General features: G+C 41.2%; 1 protein-coding gene across 1 annotated transcript; it reads right to left on the bottom strand.

The window, feature by feature from the left end:
• Window positions 1-266: 266 nt before the first annotated feature.
• Window positions 267-24,864, bottom strand: MFN1 (mitofusin 1). Its single transcript, XM_082056026.1, has 18 exons — window positions 24,768-24,864; window positions 24,173-24,294; window positions 23,178-23,313; window positions 20,948-21,110; window positions 20,203-20,327; window positions 18,586-18,694; window positions 15,266-15,373; window positions 14,405-14,558; window positions 14,208-14,275; window positions 9,502-9,623; window positions 7,898-8,024; window positions 7,507-7,611; window positions 6,415-6,517; window positions 5,246-5,475; window positions 4,577-4,732; window positions 3,862-4,058; window positions 2,554-2,688; window positions 267-1,749 (listed from the first exon to the last, which is right to left on the bottom strand). Exons 2-18 carry the CDS (start codon window positions 24,285-24,287, stop codon window positions 1,680-1,682), a joined length of 2,223 nt encoding a protein of 740 aa, XP_081912152.1. The 5' UTR covers window positions 24,288-24,294; window positions 24,768-24,864; the 3' UTR covers window positions 267-1,679.
• Window positions 24,865-25,105: the final 241 nt, after the last annotated feature.

Below are 25,105 nucleotides of genomic sequence, written 5' to 3' on the forward strand. Positions count from 1 at the left end.
ATTACAGCTGCCCCAGGGATCGGACTGTGTGTGTCCCGGAACGGTGACAGCCCAGCCCTGCCCTCAGCACTGAATTCTGGCTTCTGTTTGCTCCAAAACCAACACCTGTAATGGCTCATTAACTGTTCTATGGAGCGCACAGCCTGTTGGCTGCAGGAAGCAGCTTTTTCAATGCAACCTCAGCAGTTCTGTCCTATACTGTGACCTGTAAGAGCTATGCTGGGATTGTCACCTTCGATACAACTGCCAAATGACTTACTAGAGCAAAGGAGTAGTATATTTTTTTAATAAATAACTGTAGAACACATGCATTTAAAGTTTTATCGTTATACAATGTCCATAAAAATGCTCCAGAAAAAGAGCATTAATACACATCTGTCATCTCACATACAAGGGTGGGCTGATACTCATTTTGTATTTCACAGTTTCCCTCAAAAACCCTCCTGGCCCCTCATGCATCTGCTACGGAAAGTTCCAAGAGAGCCGCAGTGTGCTAGCACAGGCAGACACAAACACCAAACACGTCGTGGTGAAACAGGCTCTGCATCTTCAAATCACTAACTGCCTCCAGCATACATATTGACATCTATTTCCTTTAAAGATAGCCCTTGTTTACCGGAAAATAGCAAATCCCCACATCTTAAAGTTGAGTATTTCATTTAGTCATGTTAACACTTCCATAAAAATATAGAAATATCCTGAGAAGGCTTTCTCTTTTAAAATAAGTTATATTTTAAAAGTCTAGTTAGAAAAAAGTAGGTGTTGAATGACTGCAGATGGCAACAGCAAAAACTTACGTATTTTTCTTAAAAAGAGGCATTTGCGTTGCTGGAGGTGAGTGAAGGTGAACCCCAAGCACCTGCCTCGGGTCTCAGCTGCAACAGACCCGGCCGACAGCAGAACCGAGGGACCGCTCAGGGTCACCTGTCAAACCCCGGCTCTCCCCGTCCAGCCCGGCCCCTGCGCCCCCCCGACCCGCAGAACTGGCGTCGGACCCCCTGCCCAGCAAACAGTGCTCTCATGGGCAAATGACCATTTCACCACTTCAGCTGTGAGAAGCCTGACAAGCTTGTTGAAATAGGTTTATTTTGACACAATCGGTGCCATCTTGGCTAAATGCGGCAGCCGGGGGGAAACCAGAGCCTACAGCATTTCTCCAGTGAGGGCTCTGCTGTTTGCCACCCTCTTTCACTTCCATTTGAGGAACTGCTGCCCAAAACAATTTCACTTGCTTTCAAAACAAGAGTTTGTACTTCCCTTCATTACTCAAAAACATGCACACAAAGCAGCAAAGTCCTCCCTCCCTGGCTAATTCCAAGCAACCGAAAGCAGCAGACAGTAGTAACTGGGCGAAGCTCGCTCTCCCTGCATGAGCTCCTGCCCCTGCTGAACACCAGTGAAAACCAGTAAGGATTTGGGTTTTTATTGTCAAGTGCCCCAAAAAATTTAGTGTTGTTTAAAGATCATTTTTAACTCAAAATCTGCAAAACAAATGTAACAGAGTACCACAGCTCTTAGTTCACCATCCAAGTCCCAACCAAGTTTTACAATAATTAAAAAGTGTAATCAAAGTAACATTTAGCATATAAATCATTTCATGTGACTCCACAGAGAAGTGTCATTTGTAAAATTTCTACTTTGTCCTACAAAGGATCACTGGGAAAGTTAACAATTATACTTTATTTACCCTTTTGAAGAAAATGTTTTGTAAAGCGATCTAGTTCATTCTCAAGGTGAATGGCTTTATTTCTGTAAAACAAAGACAAGCAACAGATTTACTTCAATGCAGTAACATCACAGGTAGAATCAACACACCTGTTTAATTTCTATTCCTCCATTCCTGAAACCAACAGCACTAAGAAAACCTGAACACGAGCTGTGGTCAGAGCCGCGGGTGTTGGGAGTGCAGGAGCCGAGCGGGCAGCAGAAGGCTCCAGCCACCTCCCAAACCTTTGCCCGGGACCTCCCTGCTTCTGGCCTTTTGGTGTTTAACCCGGGAGAGGTTCTGCACTCCCATGTCGCCCTGTGCTGTGGGGACAGACGTCCACGCGACTGCGGTCGGGGACACCCGAGGCCAAGATGCAGCGCACAGCCACGGGAAAGCACACGGAACCAGGGCCGAGGCTGCTGCTAAGTCCCTAAACCACCAATTGCTGGATGTTTCTCTTCTGTAGAGACCAACTACTGGAATGAAGAGCAAAACAATATTGCGGTGAATGACTGAGCAGCATACAGCTGCTCTCGTGTTCTTTGGGAAGGTGCCACCCTCATTTACCTGCACAAGATTATTATTCTTGAGAAAGCCACCTCTCCCATACCATAAACAGAGACAAAGCTAAAGACAGTCTAAAAAAAGAGTATTTTTGGAGCTTTGCTGATTCACCTAGGTCGAAGCATGCATTCATTTAACTTAACCAGAGCTGTCCAGTTACAAGTAAAGGAAACGTACTGCGGCACACCCGTCTGCCCCCGCGCCTGCCCCATTTCCACTGGAAAGCAACAGCGAGCACCAGCCTCCCTGAATTTGTCCATGGCCAGTCCCCCCCGACTCACCTCAGCTGCCTGGAGTTGCTCTGTATGTTCTCCAGCTGATCGATTTCTTTGGAAAGCCTAGCGATTTCGTTTTCCAGGTTTTTCTGGGTAATATCCACCTGCTGACAGAGCCGAGCAAAGGTAGTGGCCATTTCCCTAAATGGAAAACAAGTTTGTAACCATGATTTACAGAAGTCTGTGCTATGAGAAAAAGTAAATTAAATTAAGAAGATAGAATAAATAAATCACATAGCATTGCAGTGTATAGTAGAACGCAGCAATCAAACTCTCCAGCTGCTAAGGGACTACAAAACAGCAGAAAGCAGGAGAATTATGTATTTTTTTTAATTAAAAAAAGAAACCTTAAGCATACAAAATGCACCTCAGTCTATGCCAACATCATGTCTGGCAATTTTTCATTGAGCATCACCAGGGACAAGTCTGAGATGGGGACTCTGGCACCAACGCATGCTGGAGCAGCAGAGGGCCCCGCTCAGCGGGACGGGAGCCCTTTGCAGGGTGGCCCTGGACTTGCTCCCAACCTGAGCTCCAAGTCTCTTTCTTACACAAAGGACAAAAGCACCCAGTTACCACCCCGGGCCGGCAACCAGGCTCTCCCACAGGAGAGGAGACACCTCTTCTCCTCCCTACTTCACCTCCTGGAGCACTGGTTTGCGTCCAGCTCTTCCATGTCCTCACAGAGACACACGGCTGCTGGACACGGGGATGATTCTCTTTCCTCTGCTGAAGCTGAACTTTGTATTAGTAAAGAATCCCCTGGGCTACGCTGGAGAGGTGGTCTGCACCCTGGCGGGTAGAGGTCTCATTTAGCAGGCCTAATTGTCTGAAATAAATAATTTCATCAAAACAAACTGTTTCAGCAGGAGAGGCTGAGGGAGACAATCACCCAGACATTATATCGCAGAGACAGGTAGAAATGTATTTGGGAAGAGACAGAAATGAACAGTTCATAAAGGCTCTGAAGTTCCCAGAACTGACCCGAACCAACCCCTGAGGCACAACAGACACTCACAATTAGACGGACTTGGTGCTGGTCCAACGCTCATCTAAAAGCAGAACTCAGTCTCTGCTAGAACCGAGCCGGCTCCCACGTCCTCAGAGCAAGGTGCTGGGCAAGTTCTACATCTAACAACTAACTCTCACACATACACGGGGATGTCTGTATGGATCTTTTTAGGAAGTTATTTCAAATTCTTTTAAAAGTTCCTCATAATAAACGCCGCAGGACACCACAGCTGCCTTCCCACACCAGGTACAGCCAGTCCCCAGGCCCAGGACACCACTGGGAAACAGCGGTGTGATACTCACTGTTGCACCTGATGGCTGCAATTAGCGCTGGTCAGACTGACGATCATCTGCAGCTTTTCAGTAGCGTAGTTGACAAACTGCTGTTTGAAGGCTCTCTCTTTTGCTTTAGTGGTCCAAGTCAGTCTCTCATACAGATACAACAACCCGTACATACTTAAGGAAAGAGAGATGAGCTTCCAGCCTATTGTTCTCCAAATCTGAAAAAGAAGATTCTTCATTAGCTTAAGTAAGTTGCCCACAGAATAAAATCTAATTCCACCCATTTTTTTAATCATCTTCATAGCCCTTTCACCAGATTAGTTTAAGAAAATGTATTATTTCCATACTATTCAGCAGAGAAATACAGCTGTTATCAAATGAGCTGGTGCCCCATAGCACAGAGAATCCGCAGGGTGCAGAAGCCTCACTGCTTTTTAGTGAAGGAGGAAGCAAAGCTCCCACTAAATCCAAACCAAATGAGGCACCATCAAATCATCCTCTAATTCAGAAACTGAACAGAGACATACGACATAGAGAATATGTCCAACTATGCTCAGAATAATTAGACCAATTTTCTCTCTACAAACTGATTGCAGGTATCCAATGTACTACACATGCCCTTCTGGCCCGGTGTTACGAAGTCCATCACACACTTCATGTTGCACCCCAAACCGGAAACACCAGCCTAGTCTTTGCCATCACTTCTAGTAGAGGGAATGTTGCTAATACTACTTGCCACTCCGCCAACAACGATGATGCTCATAGAGGTCCGCGACGTCAGCGAAGCTAAACTCATAACCAAAGGAACCATGAACTCGTCGTGCGACACGCTGTCTGGCGTTGCGGCAGGAAGGCTGGCGGCAGACGGGGTGGTAGCTAAAGGACGAGGGATCTACGACAGTGGAATATGGCAGCCTAAGTAAAAAACATTAAGGAACTACACAGCAGACTGGTCTTATTTTATTTTCATATATTCAGGGTCTGATTTACTTGAAGGAAACTCTTTGGCACAGAAACCTCAACAACGCTCCTGATAAGCAGTGGAAGTTGTGAGAGCTCTTTGCCCAACAGGGGACTGGGTTAGAATACGGGTTCTGCATAGGACTGGCTCTGTTGTAAGGACCCAAAAGTTATCAATTAAAAACTTATCCAAAGGCTTCAATCCAAAAGAAAACAAAAGTCAGATAACAGCTACACAAATTTGAGGAAACGCTTTTTGTTCCATTCTAACCCTGAATATAATCCAATAAAGACAACTCTCACTAAAAACGTTTCACACAAAGGAACTGGGGGAAAGGAACAGCAAGCATGTAAAAAGTAGAGGCAAATCCAGTAAAAATCAGTATATTCTCATCAAGGTAAAACAAGGCACTTCAAATGTCAGCCCAGTCTCTGAGGCACTCACTTGTAAGTTTGGATCTGCTAGTCCCAATAGCACTCTCTGAGCTTGTTTAGGACCCAAGAAGCGGTTGACAAGCGAAGACCATCCCAAGGAAAAGTGGAACATGATATCCTCTTGAAAATCCGCACACAGACTATGACAGTTTAGATCGTAGCTGAGGTCAAACCTCCTGCATGGAATTAGCAAGTGGAGCTGATTCTGAACACCAGAAGGCAACAACGGCTTCAGATTTTCTAGAAATAAAACAGATTAGTGAAAATGAGTTAACATTAAATGCTTTACAGCATATTCACAAGTGGCATCCTTGCACTGCTGAGCAGCTTTGTGAACTACAAGATCTAAACTGACCAATTATTTTATTTATGTATTTATTTGTAAAACTGATGGGCATTTCAGAAGTATTGATCTTAATAGAGCGGGCGATTTATTGCTCTGATAAAATAATAATGCAAAATCAACCGATAAAGCACTGCTTCAAAAATTGATCAAATTAACTGAAAGGCCTCTACCAATGGTGAAAAGATAATTATGGGCTAAGAAAAAGTTGGTTTATCCAGCAGTTCTGTGGCACCATACAGAAAAGGCAACATTATTGTGTAAGACAACAGAAGGATTTGCGATCTTGCTCTGAATCCTTTATTACCAGAAACAGATCAAGAGAGAGAGATGGATATGCAATTGAGTTACTACTTATTAAAAAAGTGCAGAAATACTTTGTGAAACTGTCCTCTTTTGTGCTCAGAATCTGGAGGGATGTAGGGAGAGGATTATACTTCAGAAATATTATCTGACCATGTATTTCATGTATCTGTTGTGGAAGCCAAAGGTTTAAATGGGTTTACAAATGGATTAGACGAGTTCCCAGAGGACAGGTCCATTACTACCTGCTTAAGCCATGAATCCAGACACAGTATCTTGGCTCAGGGGTCCCTGAACTGGGGACGGATCTCTGTATTTAACCTGCTTCGTTATTCTTCTCCCCACACATCAGTATCAGAGATGGGCTACTGAGCTGAATGCACACTCAGTCTTGATCTAGGATGGCTTTTCCTTTATCATTTTGAAGTGTTAACATTAAATCACCATCAGAAAGAAAATTCTTTCAAAAGCAAGTTTTCTTCAATTGTCTCCCTTTAACCAAAAGTCTGAGCATTCCTCCTCCCCCATCTTACCGATCATCTCCTGCTGGGACTGATGCATCGCCTGGTTGACTTCACTGGAACAACGATCAGCCAGGTTCTTTCCCAAACCGTTTTCTATATGTTTGTTCAGTTCCTGAAGTTTTATAAAGAATATATGCTCATCAATTTGTATGTAGCTAATCAATTGCATTATACAGCGCAGAGCTATGTTAAACACTAAGCATTGGTATTTACAGTGGGAAGAAAAGTGTGTTACCATGGAACTACCATACTTTTAAATTGCACACTGTGATTGAAAACCTAACTGAAGTGACACAGGAGAGATCCCTCCAGGACTGAAATCACTAAAAGGGATAAGAAGTCTGTATTTTCAATAAACTGTGACACTACTGAGTGTACCACTACCATCGTGCCCTGCAAAGCCTTTGCTGTCGTCATTTGGTAGGAGCCAATGTCACTGCTCTGCACAAAGACAAGCCGAGCCCTGGGCCCACAGGGAGGTTTGTTCCAGGCATTTTGCAAAGCGGAGGCAGCACCGACTACCCCGAAAACCCAGCGCCGCTGGGCGAGCAACGCGGCTCCAACCGGCGCGAGTTACGGCAGCTCACTCAGCAGCAGGAACATCTGAGCGTGAGAGGCCAAAGATGAACCTTATAGGCCTAAGTTCCTTTAAAATACTAAGTCTGAGCAGGAATTTCTAGAAGTTTAATAAAAACTGCCTTTTTTCTTTAATTTTTTTTTTTTAAAGTGTTAGGTATTTGCAAGCTCATTCTGTTTCTGGATCTATTTCATTTTAGGAGTAGTGAAAATTGTTTATGTAAGGTCTTTATTCACTGGAAGTGAAGACTGCAAAGCAGGATGTCAGCAAATTAAAGTTCTGGTAACCACTCTAGTAAAACGACAGTTAAAACCAAAAGTAATTTTGTTTCAAAAACAAAGTGGAAAATATTTTCAACCTTTTCCAGTTTTAGATAAACAGAGATACGTGCATGTCAGAAAGCAAAAATCCTGCAATGCTTTAACAAAGTGTCACATAAAATGCTACGCAAATTATGAAAATACAGAAGTAGAAATTAAGGGAAAGACAAAGAGCCTGGCTTCAATCGATACCAGAGAACTTACTGTCTTATAGAGCTTCAATACTTGAGGAGAAGGGTGAAAATCTGAATAAAATTCATCAACTAAAACAGAAAGTCGGCAAATCTCATCAGTCATGGCAGAGGAGACCTGGAAGAACATGGTAAATAACATAAAACGTTTCTCCTGCCTTTTCCAGTCAGAGTGAAAACAGATCACTGCATTAACTGTTACAATAACTGATTCAATGACCTGACAGTCAGGAAGGATTGCTGTTTTGAGGTGGATTTTTTTGGTTGGTTTGGTTTAATATTGGAAAAGGGATGTACTAGACTTTTCAAACATACTTCATATAGTGGGTGGGCACCTAAATGAGCCGCCTCACAGAACAGTCAACAGTGGAACCTGGAAGATTTTTCACATCACCATTACTTACTTTACTTTCTACTTCCTCAGTAACACGTTTGATTTTTTCCTTGGTATCTTCTGTCAAAACGTTGAGTTGATTTCGAACAAAGTCCAATCTGTCCTTCTGATCTTCTCGCTCTTCCATGGAATGGACCCTAGCAGAGCAGAAAGGAATCACCATCACCAGCAGGAATTCTTCTGGAACACAACAAGCCCCACGACCAGGCAGGGACCACCTGGCTGAGGGTTCACTGAGCGGCCAAAAAGAATCCAAAGTGGCACTGGCTGAAGGAAGCAGAAGCACCGCTTCAGAGTGACCGCTACAGAGATATTCCATTTACAGGCACGTTTAAAGGCTGCACTGAGCGAATATAACCCAAATTCCTTGGTTTTGATGTATTTAGGAAAACAGCATTTGGAGCTGGAATTGTTACCATAATTACAATGGAAAAAAGTGGGAGCAGTCTATCCTGATTTCAAAATTTAATAGTGGATAAATCTGATCAGACTGTCCTACTGCTGCTCACCAGCACCACTCAACTATTCCTTAACAGCAACAGGGTCTGACCACTTGGCAAAGCAAAGGCACAAACAACTCTCTTCAGAAGTCCCTGATCTATCATTTAAGTAAAAATTGCTTAAATTCTAGAGGAGTTATATCTTAAAGGGCCAGCAGAAACATCAAATGGCAACTCATATTAAGAGGGGCCACTACACGGGATTTGACAGGTCGACTGACAGAAAAAAGTAGAAAATCAGAATATTTTCAAACATTTCACAGCGTGTTTTCATAGGATCTGACAACGTGAGACAAGTTAGTATGTAAACACGCATTCAGGAAGTGTGTTTGACAGGCATAGTGGAGTCTGCTGAAACATAAAGACACACTTTTAACAGAAGAAGATGGACAGAAAGGATTAAACACAACAGCAAGTTCATCGTGTATGAGAGAGATAAGAGGTAGCAACAAAAGTGAGGGGAAAAAACCATACAAATGTAAACCTCAAAGAACATGTGAAACTATCAGCCAGAGCTGCTATGATTAGCACTAAAAGGACTACAAGCGCAAAGAGAAAATAAAGATATTTAAGGATACAATTTGAAAAGGGCAAGAGGCCGAGCCTCTGTTAGTAGGGGCTCTTCTCAGCCCTTACAGTAAATATTCTAAGCCATTGCAAATTGATGTTCATCCTCTTATTTATTTTTTCAGTTAAGAAAAGAAACCCACTTATGTCAGGCAGGCCCAAACACTTCTGGAATGTTGGATACGGCCAGAAAAACTTAACATTTCAAACAGTTTTGAAAAAAAAATTGAAAACCCAGAGACTGCCTTAGGAACTGTAAATCAGTAATGAAGAGTAACAAAATCAACCACGATCCCCACGCCAAAGTCACAGACCAAGGACAAGACTAGATGATCTTTCAGGGTCCCTTCCAATCCCTAACATTCTGTGATTCTGTGTGAAGACTGAGTGGTGCAAGTGAGCAGCAGTAAGACTGACACACCAGAAAAATTCCCTATTTCTTATCAAGCAAGAAAAGTCCATAATGGCCCAAGATATCACCAGCATAGAAACGGCTCCTCAGAGGATCTGCATGAACCGAAGCCAACCAGCTTTCCAAGCAACCTACCTTTTCTCCGCTGCTGCTATGTTTATGGCGTCCATAATGTTTTTCACAGTATCTATTATCTGTTTAGCTCTGATAGTGTGCTGTTCAAACTTGGTTTTCACGGCTGACTGCGAGATACACTCCTGCGAGGGGCCCAAGCCACAACACATTACTGCAATTCCATGCCAACACAGTCAGGAATTTCACTCTCAGAAAGCACATGCTGCTAATTTTACCATGAACTTAAACCAACGGGAAATAAAAAGGGAGAAAGCATATAGAAATTAAAAGACAACAGAACTGAAATCTCAAAATGAGTCTATAGCAGCAAATCTGTACCTTCATGTTGATTCACAGTAATGTGCATAGGTTTTAATTATTTTAAAATAAATTAATAAAGAAAAAACAAAACTCAGACAAATACATAAGATAAATCTAGCTCCTCAGAATATTTTCCAAACTATATCTTCAAAATTATAAATGTCTAACATGACTGCTGGCAATATTGCCTAGCTTGAGTTTTCTTTCTTGCAATAAATATTCTTAGTTTCAAGAAGCAGTTCTGTCAATAAAATCTGACATGCTCATGTCAACACTGAGCCTTGAGGAACAAAATACATAATTAGGAATAAGAAATAAAGATTCTCTCACAGGATAAAAAAAAAAAGTTAAGTAGTCCTTAACATATTAGCTTAGTTGCAGATTACAGGTGTTAAATGAGTAGAGAATGCTCTAAAGATAAAATTTCTATTCAATCTGCAATCTTGAATATTGTACAGCGATTCAGAAACTACGGGACACTGACTGAAAAGATACATAAATGTTCAATGTGGGCAAAAGCAAATCAACTGTGATAAGCCATAAATTAAGTCTTTGACCTTTTTTTCAAGCGAGAGTTTTGTAGCCAATTAAATGTTGCTGGTGCTCAACATGCGCTAAGTCACCACAAAGTAGCACCATCTTCTGTGTTTGAGGGGAAGAAAACAAGCAGCGAGTTTCCTTCTACCAAATCTGTGAGGTTTTTAAACTGTCTTGCACCTCTGGATGCACCTTTCACAGCACAAACAAGCTGAGGTTGCTTTTAGACTTGCCTATGACCTGAGCATATGCTGTAATAACACATTTCAGCTATCTAAAAACAATAGATCAAAACAAAATAAACTAAATGAATAAAATGTTCCCTGTTCCTCGATGAAGCAGATCTAGAAATCAGCAATGAAAGGCCAGAGTTTCATTAATATCAGCACATTGTAAGAGCTAGACTGGACACAGAAGAAAGAGACTTCCCAGCATTAGTGTGCAGTAGATAAAAGGATGACAGTCACAACACAATCAGAAAATCCGAGTTAGAGCACTAGGAAAAACACAAAGGTTAGTTAAACGACTGGGAAAGGGGGACGGCAGCAGCTTTGCTGTTAGTCTGTAAATAAGTATTTATCAAAACAAGGAGAAAAGGCACGTTTCAACAGCATAACCAAAACCAGTTACCTTCCAGCCCACTTCCAGTACAGCAAGCCAGTCAGTAAGCGCTCAGCTCGCTGCCTGCCCGCCGCGGCAGGGAAGGGCTCGCAGTACCGCACTAATTCAGGCTGTGTTATTCACTCCAACTTACAGCCGAATGACTGTTCCGCCCTGGCTCCCTCCTCCCCACACTATTGCTGTTGCCAGTTTTCTGAAGAAACTTGGGAAACATGACAGCAGGCACAGCGGGGTCTGGTTTTATGCAGAATATCCCCTAAAGATGACTGCACACAGGGCACTGTGCATGTGCTTCACTGTTTCCATAAGGCATTTCTACGTATCTCATATTAAGATTTCGCAAAAAAAAATACACATACTATTTTCTGTTATTCCACAACATAAAAGTTCAGAATTGATCCATTAATCCAGCCCTTTCAGGCTGCATATCTTTCTTTGTTGTAATACAGCTGATACACATAGTAACAGCACTTTTTAAAAATACAACATGAATCTCTCAAATCTGAATTTCATCACTGCTTACAAGTGTTTCTAGCAACACCTAAACCAGTTTTTCTTTTAGTAACTTTAACTACCCTGTGCTTTGCAGAAGAACATGCTATATAATTTTTTGGAAAGTCTTTTGCCCTCATGCAAATGTTTACAGAAATGTAGTTACAAACCTTTTAAAAATGTTCCATCTTTTTCCCATATCACAACAAACTAGCACTGACGGGTTGTTTCTATATTATTTTTATACTCTTGCTATACTGAGCTCCTTTCAGTCCTGGGATGAACAGGATGTTCCATCCGGGAACTGATACTAAAATCAGGAATGTGGATATATTGGAGAAGTAACGGTTCCTTCCCTGAGCCCTCGGGGAAAAGAAGCAGCCGTCCAATTTTAGTGAAGAGAAAAACAGGGTGAGAGAATCCAGGAGGAGCAAAACCAGCAGATACATCCAGTGGGAACATGGATTGAGTGGATGGGTTTATAAATGAGGTGATGAGGTAGCTGAGAGATGTGAACTGGGTGAAAAAGTGCAGGAGACGTTTGGAAACTCTGAGCAGGGCACCTGAACAGGGACAAGGAGCTGAAGGCAGGACAGACAGACAGAGGCAGAGAAGGGGTCAGTGTCTGACAAGGGCAGACAGAAGCATCTGTGCTCTTGTCCCTTCGCTTTCACAGACTGGAGCATAGTCCAAGAGTCTCAGGACTTGTATTCAGGGCTGTGCAGCACCCAAACTGGGTCTGGCAGTGCATAGAGCACAGAATCAAGTAGGATTTCATTCCCAGACTGAACACAGAAAATTCTACCTGATGTATGATATTCTTCATTAATACATGAGCTGGTATAGCCTAGTGTTGTAAACATAACTGACACCAGCAAACTCATGTCATCAGTCGCTTTATCAGCTCAAGTGACAGTCATTGGAGTATTCGGTCTGAAGATTTCAGATCTGGTGAACCATTTAGGTATCAGCCTTGCTTTAAAAGCAAATAAAATGCCATTATAGCTTAAGAAATTGCCCACAAGACCTGAATGTGCTGCAACACAGACACTCAAAATATAAGTTACTTTGGCAATCTTAATTTAGCACGTGTTGTCATGCTCTTTAAGTGATGTGATCACACTCCTATTCCAAGCCATTCATTATGATTTCAGGATGAAACATGGCCAAGCAGGGGAAAACATCACAGAATCCACGCTCACTGTGGGAGTCAGAAGGTTTGCAGCAAACCAAACGGAAAATGTGAAAGAAGAAAGAAGATGTTTTAATGCCATTCAGTGCTGTCACAGAACTGGTTTTTGTTCCTGCTTCTGCCAAAGAAACGTGTCATGTCTGTGACCACGTGATGGATGCTTCTCATTTTGGTGGCCAACTTGAGACTGTGACATCTGATTTACAGATGTGCTGAGCGCTCACAGCATCACATGATTTAACAAGTCATCCATCCATCTTCATCTTAAAATATCCAAAGTGCTGAGTGTTTAACTATAATTATAAAAGATTTTGTCAAAAAAGCTTTTGATACAGTACATGATAAAATAAGTTAAAGAACAACAATTGATTTAGAAGCTCAATTTCCACTTTCTTCCTATGGGTTGAAAGTTTCCTACTAAAGCTCTAAGGACAAAAGTTACAAACAAAAATTCACGTTTGGCTACAAGGAGAGACAAAAGCAAGAAATTTCATGCCTCATGGACTCAGGCCCTGCTGGTATCCTGAACCAGTCACTTTGACAACTCAGTCATCTATCGTAAGAATATGGATAAGGATTAAATTTAAACTTTAGTCTGACATTTTCTTGCTTATGCAAGACAGAATCAAGCTGTTGTTTTAACACCTTTTTGATATACACACATAATTCCGTTACTTGGTTTTGCTAAAGTCAAATGGGCTTGCTTGTAATGAGAAAAGAAATACTTCTCAGAAGCAGTTTGATTTTTTTTTAAATATACTGAGCAAGGAATTACTTGTTCAGGCATGTGAGAGCCGTCCTGAGCATTGTTCAGGCCCATGTTGTGTGATATAAACCAAAACCATCAAGGCATATCCAAAATGCCTCCTTAAGATATCCAAGAATGGCTTTAATTAGAGTTATCAAATTCATCAAGACAAATAGAACCTATCACAAAAAACCTACTCAAGCCCCTAGCCAGTCCTACTTCTGAACAAACTGTGAAGTCCAGCTACGAATACAGGGAAACAGAGGGTGAAGGATGGATTCTGTACAGCAACAGGGATACAAAAATAGTGTTAGTGTTCAGGGGTATCAGAGCTAAGAGGTGGATAATGGTGATAATTTCAAAACTCTGGCTTTAAAATTGCAAGTCAATATTTAGATTTACATTGGTGAAACAGATTTTCTTACTATTTATGTCCTGAATTACAATGATTCATTACAATACTATAACTTCAGAGAGAAATAAGGCTTAGTACACAGCAAATATTTCGCATCTCATGGTTGTAAGTGATACACTCCTTTCTAAGAGCACCATCTCTTTTCGTATTGGTATTGAGATCTCAAAACACAAGCTATGAGTCCAGTTTTGGTCCCTTTCCACACTGAACAATACTTATTCCTAAAAACTACCTGCTGTTCAAGGTGAGAACAGATGAACAGAGCCCATGGACAAGGCAATGCTGTCACATGGTTTGAATACCTTACACTCCACTTGTTAACATGAGTTACATTCAGTAAAATTAAGCTAAGCTACCTTTACATTGAAAAACAGGCAGTCTACAAAGCCCATCATAAATACCTCAAATATCTGCTCAAAATGTTGAAATTCTTGGAATCTTGTTTGAAATCCTTCAGCAAGGGCTCCACCTGTGAAACATAACGGATCATAAGGGAGAGAGCAACACCTCACAACAGTGACTGTATATTAAATACTATTGTTTATCAGGTTTTATGATATTTTTCTGTATTTGAGGAAAAGCAAGAGTTCCTACACACCACCCTCCGGCATTCCTTGGACCTTCTGTCTCCTGGCACTCAGAACTTCTTTTGCTGAAACAAAAAAGATGCGATTCCTCGCTTCTACAGCATCAATAACTTTGAGCTCATCAACTAGAAATGTCAGACAGCGCTCCATGTGCTGCCTGCGTACCTAAGGAAAAGGTAAAAAGCTCATGAGAAAAAAGCAAAAATTGAGTCATCATCAAATCAGAATGTCAGAGTCAGAAACAGATACTGAACAACCCCTTAGATGGCAGCTGCCTTCTCACCCTATTGATGCTTGCAGCAGCTGCTTTTACCCATCTAAACAGCCCTGGGAGTAATGATACTTTCTTCTGTGACTGTCGGTATTTATGTCAGTTGGATATCTCAGTCAGTTACTGGGGTAACCACTTCATTCCCCTTTTACAGAGAAGGAGGTGTCACTTGGTTGCTATTGGGCAGACCTGCAGAGCACCCCAATCTGTTACCATCCAGTACTGCACTTCACCAGCTGCTCTGTGCAGGTAAAAGTGTGTAATGTGTGCCCTTGGGCTGCATTACCCTTACAGGAACAAAAGAACATTTAAAACAAGCTTAACTGTGAAGGAAAAAGGTTCTAAAGAAGCCTCCTATTGTATTACCTGCCTGCATATATTGTAGTTTGAACTGCAGATTGCTTTTTGCTCTGAACAAGAAATAACTGATTTCCATTTTCTGACCAAATAACTTATCCTTTTATTAATAAGACAAAGCTGGTGTTTACGTATTAACAACCATATTACCTAGGCAATTTAGCATGCTTTTATGCATATGGATTCTTTATAAATATATGTAGATATTAAAATCAACGAAAATAAGAGCCATGAAGTCACTCACATCTTCCATATATTCTGGTTCTGATGCGGAAGCATCCCATCTATTATTCAAGATGAAGATGTTCGGCTTGGACAGTCGTTCATTCACTTTATGGAAAAAATGCTTCTCCTGAGAATTAAAGCACAAACAGAAAACTCCCTAGAAATCCAAAGCAGAGTCACACATTCTTATGTAACAAATTCCGAAGTTTTTTTAAAAGTTTCCTATTAGAAAGGATTCATTAGCATTAAAACCCACAGATATCCAACACAAAGGCTTAAGATAGTTCAAAAGTCATCAAATGTCTTAACATTGACGCCAATGCTAAAAGATACCGCTAAAAATAGGTACAAATACAAATCAAGACAACTTCCAGAACAAATAATTTAGCAAAACCTGGAAAAGAAAGTCAGTTTTTCTATAGATCTATCATGTCTTTCTTTTACTACTTTCACTCTTATTATCACAAAACTTCATCTCCTTTGATACTCCTGGCCCTCTGTTAAATTTGCTTGCAGTTGTGTGACATTCAACATATTGTTGGGGAAGAGAGACAAAAAAATTAACACATAAACCACAACTGTATCTGTTAGTTTCGTTTTTTAAATAAGATGCTTGGCTAAAACTACAAAGTCTTCTGTATTTGAACTACCAAGATGCTCATGTTCTCCAGAAAAACATCCTCTGACTCAGGGGTATCAAACTCATACATTTATACAGTCCTAAAATTACATTCGGCCCGCTGAAGGCAATTGCAAGGCTGATGCGGCCCTGGTGAAAATGAGTTTGAGACCCCTGCTCTAACTGTATTCTTCAAATGGGCAACGTCAGCTTGAACTGCAGACAGTTACATTTCCTGCATGAGGATGCATGGCTTGAACCACAGGAAAAAAGTCACTGCTGAATGTTTTAATTTTAAAAATAAGACATACAGGTACCTGAAAACATATTTGTGTCCCTTGCCTGCACCTAGCACCTGCCGTTTTCATAGTCATAATGGGTAAGTCGTGATGGAGGGAATATCCCATCAGCACAGCTCAAACAGAAGAGATCTCTCTGCTGCCATCGGCTTTTTGAATCTGTGGCAGGACACCACCATGTATTCTGGACATAACACTGGAGATACATTAGTCTCCACCAGCCGGGGAGTAAGTACGTATAAACGAGATCACTGTTGCAGAAATAAGGACCTTGTCTGAAAAGAATTTATAAGGGAATAGTAGAAAAAACCCACGTTTATGCAAAAAAAAAAAAAATCTGTGGTTGTGTAGTAGCTGCCAAGTATTCTCAAACCTGTCATGGTAAGACGCAAAAGTAACACTTAAGGCAGATGAGAACATGGTTATCACATGCTTTACCTGAAGGACAAACTTGTATAGATGAAGAGAGAAATTTGCCACAATGCAAAGCAAAATACAAATGCTTTAGAGCAGTTACATAATTGTTAAAAGCAACTTCGTTTGTGTCTACAAGGCTGAAAAAATTTCAAAGGAGAAAATAAGAGGGCTCTTTAATGAGCCACAGCCTCAATCATGGCTAAGATCAACCTCCTTTCCCCCCCATACACACCCCAGACACTCGTTACTTCCAGATTCTAGTAATTACAAGGATTTACGGACAGGCATGGCAACCAAAAAAGCTCAGCAAGACTTTAATGCTTTGAACAAACTGCAAGACTAGCCTCTTTCTATATAGCAGCTTTCAGCCATGCGAAACAAGGAGCAAAGATTGGCCAAAAATCACATTAAAAAGCAGAGCAGCACTTCTGTGACTGGGTGTTAAGGATCAGACAAATACAAAATTAACAGAATCTTCCAGCAGACATACAGCCTATTCCTTTTTCCTGCATATTTACTATCTCAGTCAGATTGTTTTTAATGGTTCGTTCATCCAGATCCAATGAGACAACCAGATCAAATTTGGCCTTTCCTCTGTTACTTCATTACACCAAACTGAAATCCGGCACACAGGTCCCTAATGTTTCCATGGTTTTATACAGTAACAAGATGTTCACTGGAATCCAATATTTGTCTTCCCTTTTTTAATTGAAAAATAAAACAACCTATCATATGCACATAATGAAAACAATTTCTAGACCCCCTCCACACTAAAAGACAAAAAGTGTCCTTCACACAAGATAATGGAGAAGATAAAGCCATAGTTGTGCGACATCATCTCTTTGCCTTGGATGTTGTCAGAATCTTCTTTCTTTTCCTTTTAAATCACATCTCTTTTGTACTTGAGTATTTGTGGATTTGGCTCAGAAGACAGAAGGTCACATTTTAAAACTAATTTTATGTTCCCAGATTTCTACCAAACTATTCTAATTTGCTAGAATGCAAGGAAATACTGTCTCTGCACATTCAGTTCCTTACTGTATTAAAATCGCCTCAATAATTAGAAAGTTCAGACTCTGCACACCACAACTATGCTCAGAGCAATCAGAGCATTTCATTTGTCTACAGTAGGCTTAATAAAAGTCTTCTAGAGATTTCTCAATAGCGTTACACTACATTCTGGCAGTTACACTTCCAATAACTTCGAAACCTTATATTGATATTGTCTGAAGTCACAATACTTAGTTTAATCAAAACTGGAGATCACTACAAAATTAAAGCAAATCTCTGGTCTTGTATTTTGAGTCTCACAAGAGCTCCCTTGGCCACCTTACATGCTCTCCTTCTACAAGTCACACAATATTTAGCCTGCAAAGTATACAGAAGTCTTCTCTCTCTTGAAACAAGGCTTTATAGAATAAAGGTGTTAAAATATCTTCAGCTCTCCACACTGCACAGAACCATGCAACATGAGTGCTTATTGACAGCAACTTCTTCAGAAGAAACACAGTCCGATGAGGGCAACCTGTGGCACTTGTCCTCAGTACAAAGTGTATCAAAGGAATTCACCCTCTTCTCAGACAAGAACACATGAGGAGCAAGACACAAATTCAACTTCCTTCACCTGCTTTGTGTATGTTACTGAACTTCTGGATATGAAATACTCCATAATTCATTGATAATACAAGTGTCTTCAACTGACAAATATTGACAAATTGCAAAGCAAGACAAGCACTACATTATCCATTGATCAAAAAAAGAAACTGAGATAGAAAGGACAAACGTGATGCTCAAGTCAGAGTAAGCAAAGCTAGTAAGAAACTTGGTTCTCCCTTCCCTAGCGAGGGATACACATTATTTCTTGCCTCCCAGCGCCAAATTCTATTTAGAAGATCTAAGTTCAATGATTCATGGCAGCTTCATAAAAGGTCTAAGAGAAGCCATTTCAGTTATGGAACTGCTGAGTATTTAAATGAAGTACCGTAAAATCATTGCACATCATACCGTATTCATGAGAGTTGATTCAGAATTGGCAACCAAGACAAACACATCAGCATCTAAGCAGAATTTGTCAATCCAGCTGTCCAGTTCTGTAGTGACATCTGTGCCAGGGCTGTTGAGAATAAAAAATACAAGCTCGTATTTACACAGCAAAGGACTATTTGATTTTTCAAAATTGATAAAAATAGAATGAAATTGCCTAAGGGCCTTGTAAGAAGATACAAAGCTTTATCGCTTTAGACTGACGCTTACCTCAGGCTTACTGCAAACATAGCAAAAGCCAATTACCATTTCACATTTATCAGTCACTCACTCATTGGACCATCTACTCATCCCAAAATGCAGTTTCTAATGAATAAATATGCAAAGCATAACAGCCAAGGGAAGTGACAGGCAGTTAATCAGATATCCAGGCAGTCTCACAGAATGGTCCACCTCCCTGTATCTCAAGTTTTCAATTTTATTTAAACATGACGATTGTTCATAAAATATTTTTCCAGTAATAAAAACCTACTGTGAAGTGATATGCTATGTAAGCTGTGCATAGATTTAATAAGAAATAAAAATGAAGGTTTTTTTAAAGTAAGTGGAATACGAAAGAACATCAGGTCATGTTTGCAACACCTCAGTTTCTGCAGGTTCACTTCTCTCCTTATGCTTTACCTTTAGCAACCAAGAGTGTGCAGATCAAATCACGCCTTACATAGTATGGATGCAAGGATTCCCTCTTGGCTTCCAGCATTCTTATGCTAAGACATGTCCCCAAGGAGACAGCACAACTGCATAAGCTGAGAAATCCAGAAGTGTCTCAAACCAACCAGCTCCCTGTGCCAGCCAGACTGGTGTTCTCTGCCACTAACACAGGACCCGAGCTTGCACTCAAGAAAAGAATGACAAACTCCCACTGATTTCCAAGGTGCAAGATTAGAGATTCAACCAAAAGCACTGCAATTTATCACAACACACTCCGGGTGTTATTTTGCTGCTTATGAAGAAATCATACATACAGATTCACTCATACTTGAGTGAATTACCATGAAATGCAATCTATATTGATTCACAGATCACCTAACATATTGAAAAAATATTACCAGGTCATACCGCAGTGGCCAGGGATACGAGCATTTGACACAGACAAAGCAACAGGTTTCAGAATTCTTTAAATACACCAGCTGTAGGAAACGCTTGCCCAACACAGGCACACACATACAACAGTCATGATTATGTTTTGAGGTCACCTACTACTTTGATATTAGGCACTGCAACTCTTAACAGAAGCTTTTAAAAATGAAGTCCAAATTGCTTATGCTTCACGTGATCAGTTTGAAGCATTTAAAGACAGTAGAAGGAGAAAAGGTTGTTGCTGCAACAACCCTACTCACACTTCCAAACCATTTGTTTTAAAGGTAGCAGTATCCTCAGCCAAAAGCTGGTCCTTTATTCAGCTCAGTCACAAGACACTTGTCTGTTCCAACTGTTACAAGGCCAAAATTAGTGGGGTGATGACAGGCAGCAGTATATACAAAGAACAAACTGTGCTCTCAAAAAAAAGCACCTTTCGATAATTTTGCAACCAAACCATAATCAATCAGTAAACATTTACTAAAGCAAAAAACATACCTGTCCACTAAAACCAAATCATCTCTCAACAGGGCACACTTTGACTTGGGCCAAAAGACATGGACGAGACAGCCAGCTTTCAAATCTTTATCCATGTGAAGTGCATGAGCAAGCTGATTGACTGTCTATAAAGAGAGGACAAACATTAACATGCACCACAAACAACTCGGCAAATCAGTTTAATTTGGTTCTCCAACAAACGTGGATAGGACCTATCTGGAACAGGATAACAGAGTTAATAATTCCTAATGGTGAATATTTGCGATTTTTTAAAAAGCTCTTAGACTCAGCAGCTAAAGAACAAGTTGTGCATTGAAACCTAGATGGGATTTTCTTTGGAGTGACAAAGTGGTATTCTCTACACGGTTAGAGTGTGTGACACTGAACATCATTGTGAATTTGCCCCAGAGGTTTAACACATCAATGTGAGCACTTAAATAACCTAAGCAATGTAAGGCCAAACAAGAGGCATGTTCCAAACAAGTAGCAGAACTTACTCTCAGTTCTATAAAAGTAAATCACTCAACATACACTGTGCTACAACGTATCAGTTGTTTCTCTGAAATATCCAAGACTCTGAAGTAGACCATGCCAATTTGTTAGTTATTCATTCCTGCATCAGGAACTTAAAAATGCAGAACAAGTTAGCCTTATACTTTTGTTAGACTTGAAATCGTTGTTAGAATACACATCTTTTCAGAAATGGTTACTGTGAAAAGTAGCATTGATCATCCAAGAACTGTACCTTGACACTCTTCTTTTCATCCGATCCTTCTGTCATAAGATAAGCTTTATCTCCATCTGTCCCTTCCACACTGAGAAAGCAGTTGGTTGTATGGCCAATCCCACTAGGAAGCACCTTATCCCACAGCATTGCATTAATTACCGAACTCTTCCCGCTGCTTGTTCTAGGGGAAAAGAAAATCAAAGCACTCTGAGGCGAGTACAGCAGCACTACACGTACCTTTGTTTGAACCCGAACGTGCCCCCATTTCATTGCATCAGACCCACACAGTGGAAGCTGTTTTGGGTGACAGAGCTCCAAGCCAGGGCAGCACAGCTTTCCAGAACAGAATAGGGAGTGTAGGAAAAGTTTATCTGAATAGCAATTTCAAAAAATCTTTCTTGGTATCAATACTGCCTATCCAACCAAGAAAACCTAAATTAACCAAAATGCTGTCAATTAAAAGGAACTGTTCACCAACTCAAGATTCTGCAAGAACTTAAAGTTCTCAGTAATGTCCTACTTCACACTGTAACCCTCTAGCCTTCACCCATAAAAAAGTGAGGTTTAACTGTTACACAACCCTATGAAGTAAGTTACATAGACTATAACTCATTTTAAAGCTAATTCTTCTGGAAAAACATTTCAGTGCTCACTGTACAACATTTTACAAATATATTAAAAATGTCAGAGGGAGAGTTAAAGTCGCCTTTTCCTGTGCTGAAATTCTGCCCTTTGCAAAAGCAACTTTTATGACACGTCACATTTGGTAAATGGACTCAACTCTCAACTTCTGTGAAAAATCAAGGCTGAGACAAAACTCATTTCTTTTTCCCAGATCCTTTCATTGTTTTCTTTAAACAGCTGAACTATTTTTAGCAAAGTGAAGGTAAGACCAATGTTGTACACATTTTTAGCAATACTATTATAGAATTTTTAGAACTAAAACATGAAGACTCATACTCCAGAAAAACTATGTAATCACATGCTTAAATTTAAGCACAGAAAAATGAAATTTCCTGAAGCCGCACCAACTAACAGACAGCAGATTAACCACACACATAAAAGCACTTGAAAGCCCTGGAACCATAGTCCTTCAGGAGGACTTCACTATTTTATATCTGAGTTCACATGCAGTAACACAGATTTTCATCATCTTTCCACACCCTCAATATTTTATAGCAACAGAATGGCACACTGTTTAGAATGCAGATATTTACTGGAAGTGTTACAATGTAATCAAAATTTCTCACTGAAAACTTAAGACTTTTCCACTCAGATGAGACTGAAATCCAAACCACAACACCTACAATCACTGACACATGAACCCTCAGTACTTTTGGTCTAAACACCTGACAGCATCTCTTTAGAATACTTCTTATGTAGTAACACATTTCAGCTGCAAGAAATACATTTAACTCCCTTTTATTCCTGCTGCAAAAATAAAAAGATACAGCTGAGTTGATCCTAAGCTGACTCAAGTTAAAATTTTCAAATACTGAAAAGACATTCTTTTTTAGAACAGAAGTGAATTTAAATCTCTCATAGCTTTGGAAACGCTACCTAAATATGTGAAAGGTTTGGTCTCTAGTAATAACACCAAAGACTGTAACTAAAACTTTTCCTAATTAGTGATTCAGGAAAGCAGAAATTCAGCTTCATTCAGATTGATCTGTCAGTCATACAGTCCATTGTTACTATTACCCCTGATAATAATCACATAGATCTGCCAAACTTATGACACAACTAATAAGGCAAGTGTCTTGAACCGCCTATTTTTCTTCAGTTGCTTATATGTGGAAACCTAAACAGCTCAAAGTTTAGTTTTTCGGTCCTTGCGATCAAACACAAAAGTTCTTAAGAGTAACAGCCCAGTAAAACAAAGATATTAAACAAACAAAACCATCACATTAAAAAAAGAAAAGCCGTTCTGGAGAAGACAATGACAAACTCAGACTTTCGTAAGTCAAATAATGGATCTATACAGAATAATAATTTTACAGAGTTTATCAATGAAAAACATATAACAATACATACATAACTGATCTACAGTCATGAAGTCAAAGAAATATTCAGCATCAATTAGATAAAGGTGAACATGGGTATAGGTATTAAGGTATTATATTTCAAATAGTAATTTTACAATGAAGCACTAATTCCAGTGCATTTAAATTAGAAATACAGTCACTAAGCCCTGCAAGCAAAAAAAAAAAAAAAAATCAAATTAAGTTCTGGTAATTCTGTTCATTACCTGCCAAAAAATGCCACTTTCATGTGTCTCCGTGACAGCACCTCACCGATGACTGCTAACTTTTTTTTATAAGTCTGTATTTTTGCTAGTTCATCTTCTGTTGCTACATGTTCAAGCTCTGGATTCCTGTACGTTGCTACACATAGAAAAAGAATAACATAAAAACAATCACATATAGAGTAGATGTGTTAGGATACAAGATATAGATCATCAGTACTTCACACACCAACAAAGATTTGTGTAGGTTGTAATTATACAGGAATAAAAAAACAAAACAAACAAAACCCCACTAAAGACACTGATATTAGCCCTCGTCATTTGACAGCTCCACCACAAGCACTTGTGAAATCATGACATAAATCACTGCAGATAAATCAACAGCCTAACTGCTGGATTTAAAATCTATTCAGAACTTGAATGATGCTCCTCAACACGCCTGTGACCACAGACTGCTGCACCCCGGTCCTTGTGACACCTGCCTCCCCCAGAAGGGAACACTGGGACCTCACATGGATCCACCAGCCAGGCTGGGTTCTCCTGTCCCTGCACAGCTCACTGGGGCAATGAGCAACAACTCTGAGCTGCAACACACGCGTCTACACATTGCTAAAATTTCTGATGGTGTAATCAGAAGTTCTTTGCATTACATCATGTGGGTCTACTTTCCGACTGAACAATGGGAGAACCTGTTTGTCCTTCTATGCCAAAGAAACTGCAACAGGACTATAAATGCAGGAGTGGTTAAGCTTTCACCCTGGTGGAAAGGAGGTCAGGCTACCAGCCCGAGTGATGCAATCAGATTTTCATACATGTAACCATTCTAGGCATCCCAGCTAGCCTAAGCTAAAAAAATCAACATCAAATGAAAAATGTGACTATTTCTGAAGGCATATGTTTACACAAACAGCACACTGATGGATGCCATGCTGTACCTTGTGCTGCTGTAAAACATACTGAAAGCAACAGACAAGGCCCTTGTGTTTAAGAACACTAACCTTCCACAAACGTGGCTCCTTCGGTGACATAGTCCAGCAGCTGGTCGAAGATGGCAGTGATCGTCTTCTTAGCCAGCACAAAGTGCTTCAGCGGAGAGACAGCAGTGTCTGCCATTGTGGAACTGCAAGGAAAGTTACATAAAAGTGACCGAAGCATCCCAAACACCCAGTTACAGGGGAAGTCATGCACTTCTCACCCAGATGTTAAAAACAAAACAAAATAAATCAAAACGAAACTCAAAATCAAAGCCCCAAACCACGACGAATATCAATAAGTTTGGTTTACGCTGGTTCCATTACTCTGACAAACTCTCCTCCCCTTGCCACACACACCGACAGCGGCTCACGAAGCTCAGAGACGGATCTAATCTGATTAGGTGCGGGTTGTTCTCGAAATACGAGACTTTCCCCTCAGAAAACGTCGCTCAGAACCTCCCCGCCGCCCGGAGGTCAGCGCTGTCCCCTCGGCCCAGCGCGGACAGGCCCGCGGCTCCGCCCGGCAGGCCCTGCCCCGCCGCTCAGGGCAGGAGCGGACCCAGCGGACAGGGCGCCCCCAGTCCCTCCCTCACAGCGCCCCGGGCCGTTCCGCCGTTACCCGGCAACCGCCGCGCCGCTGGCGGGGCCGTGCCCGCCGCACCGGCCCTCCCCGCCGCCGCCTCCTCCTGGCCCGCCGCCGCCGGGACGGGGGCGGACATCACTTCCGCTTCCGCCTCTCCTCACCCCGCTCCCGGCCGCGCCGCGAGGGAGGGCGGGGGTCCGCCATTTTTACTGAGGGCCCAAGTTGGTGGGGGGGGCAGCCGCCATCTTCAGCGCGGGCAGAGGAGCGCGGGGAGCGGCGGCTGCTCCTGAAATGGAGCCGGGCTCGTCTCGGGCCGCTGCCCTCGGCCCCGGGAAGAGGAGCTGGGCCCTCCATAGCCCTGCACACCGGTGGGG

This window comes from Streptopelia decaocto, assembly GCF_964273445.1.
Source record: "Streptopelia decaocto genome assembly, chromosome: 6".
NCBI classification, from domain to species: Eukaryota; Metazoa; Chordata; class Aves; order Columbiformes; family Columbidae; genus Streptopelia; species Streptopelia decaocto.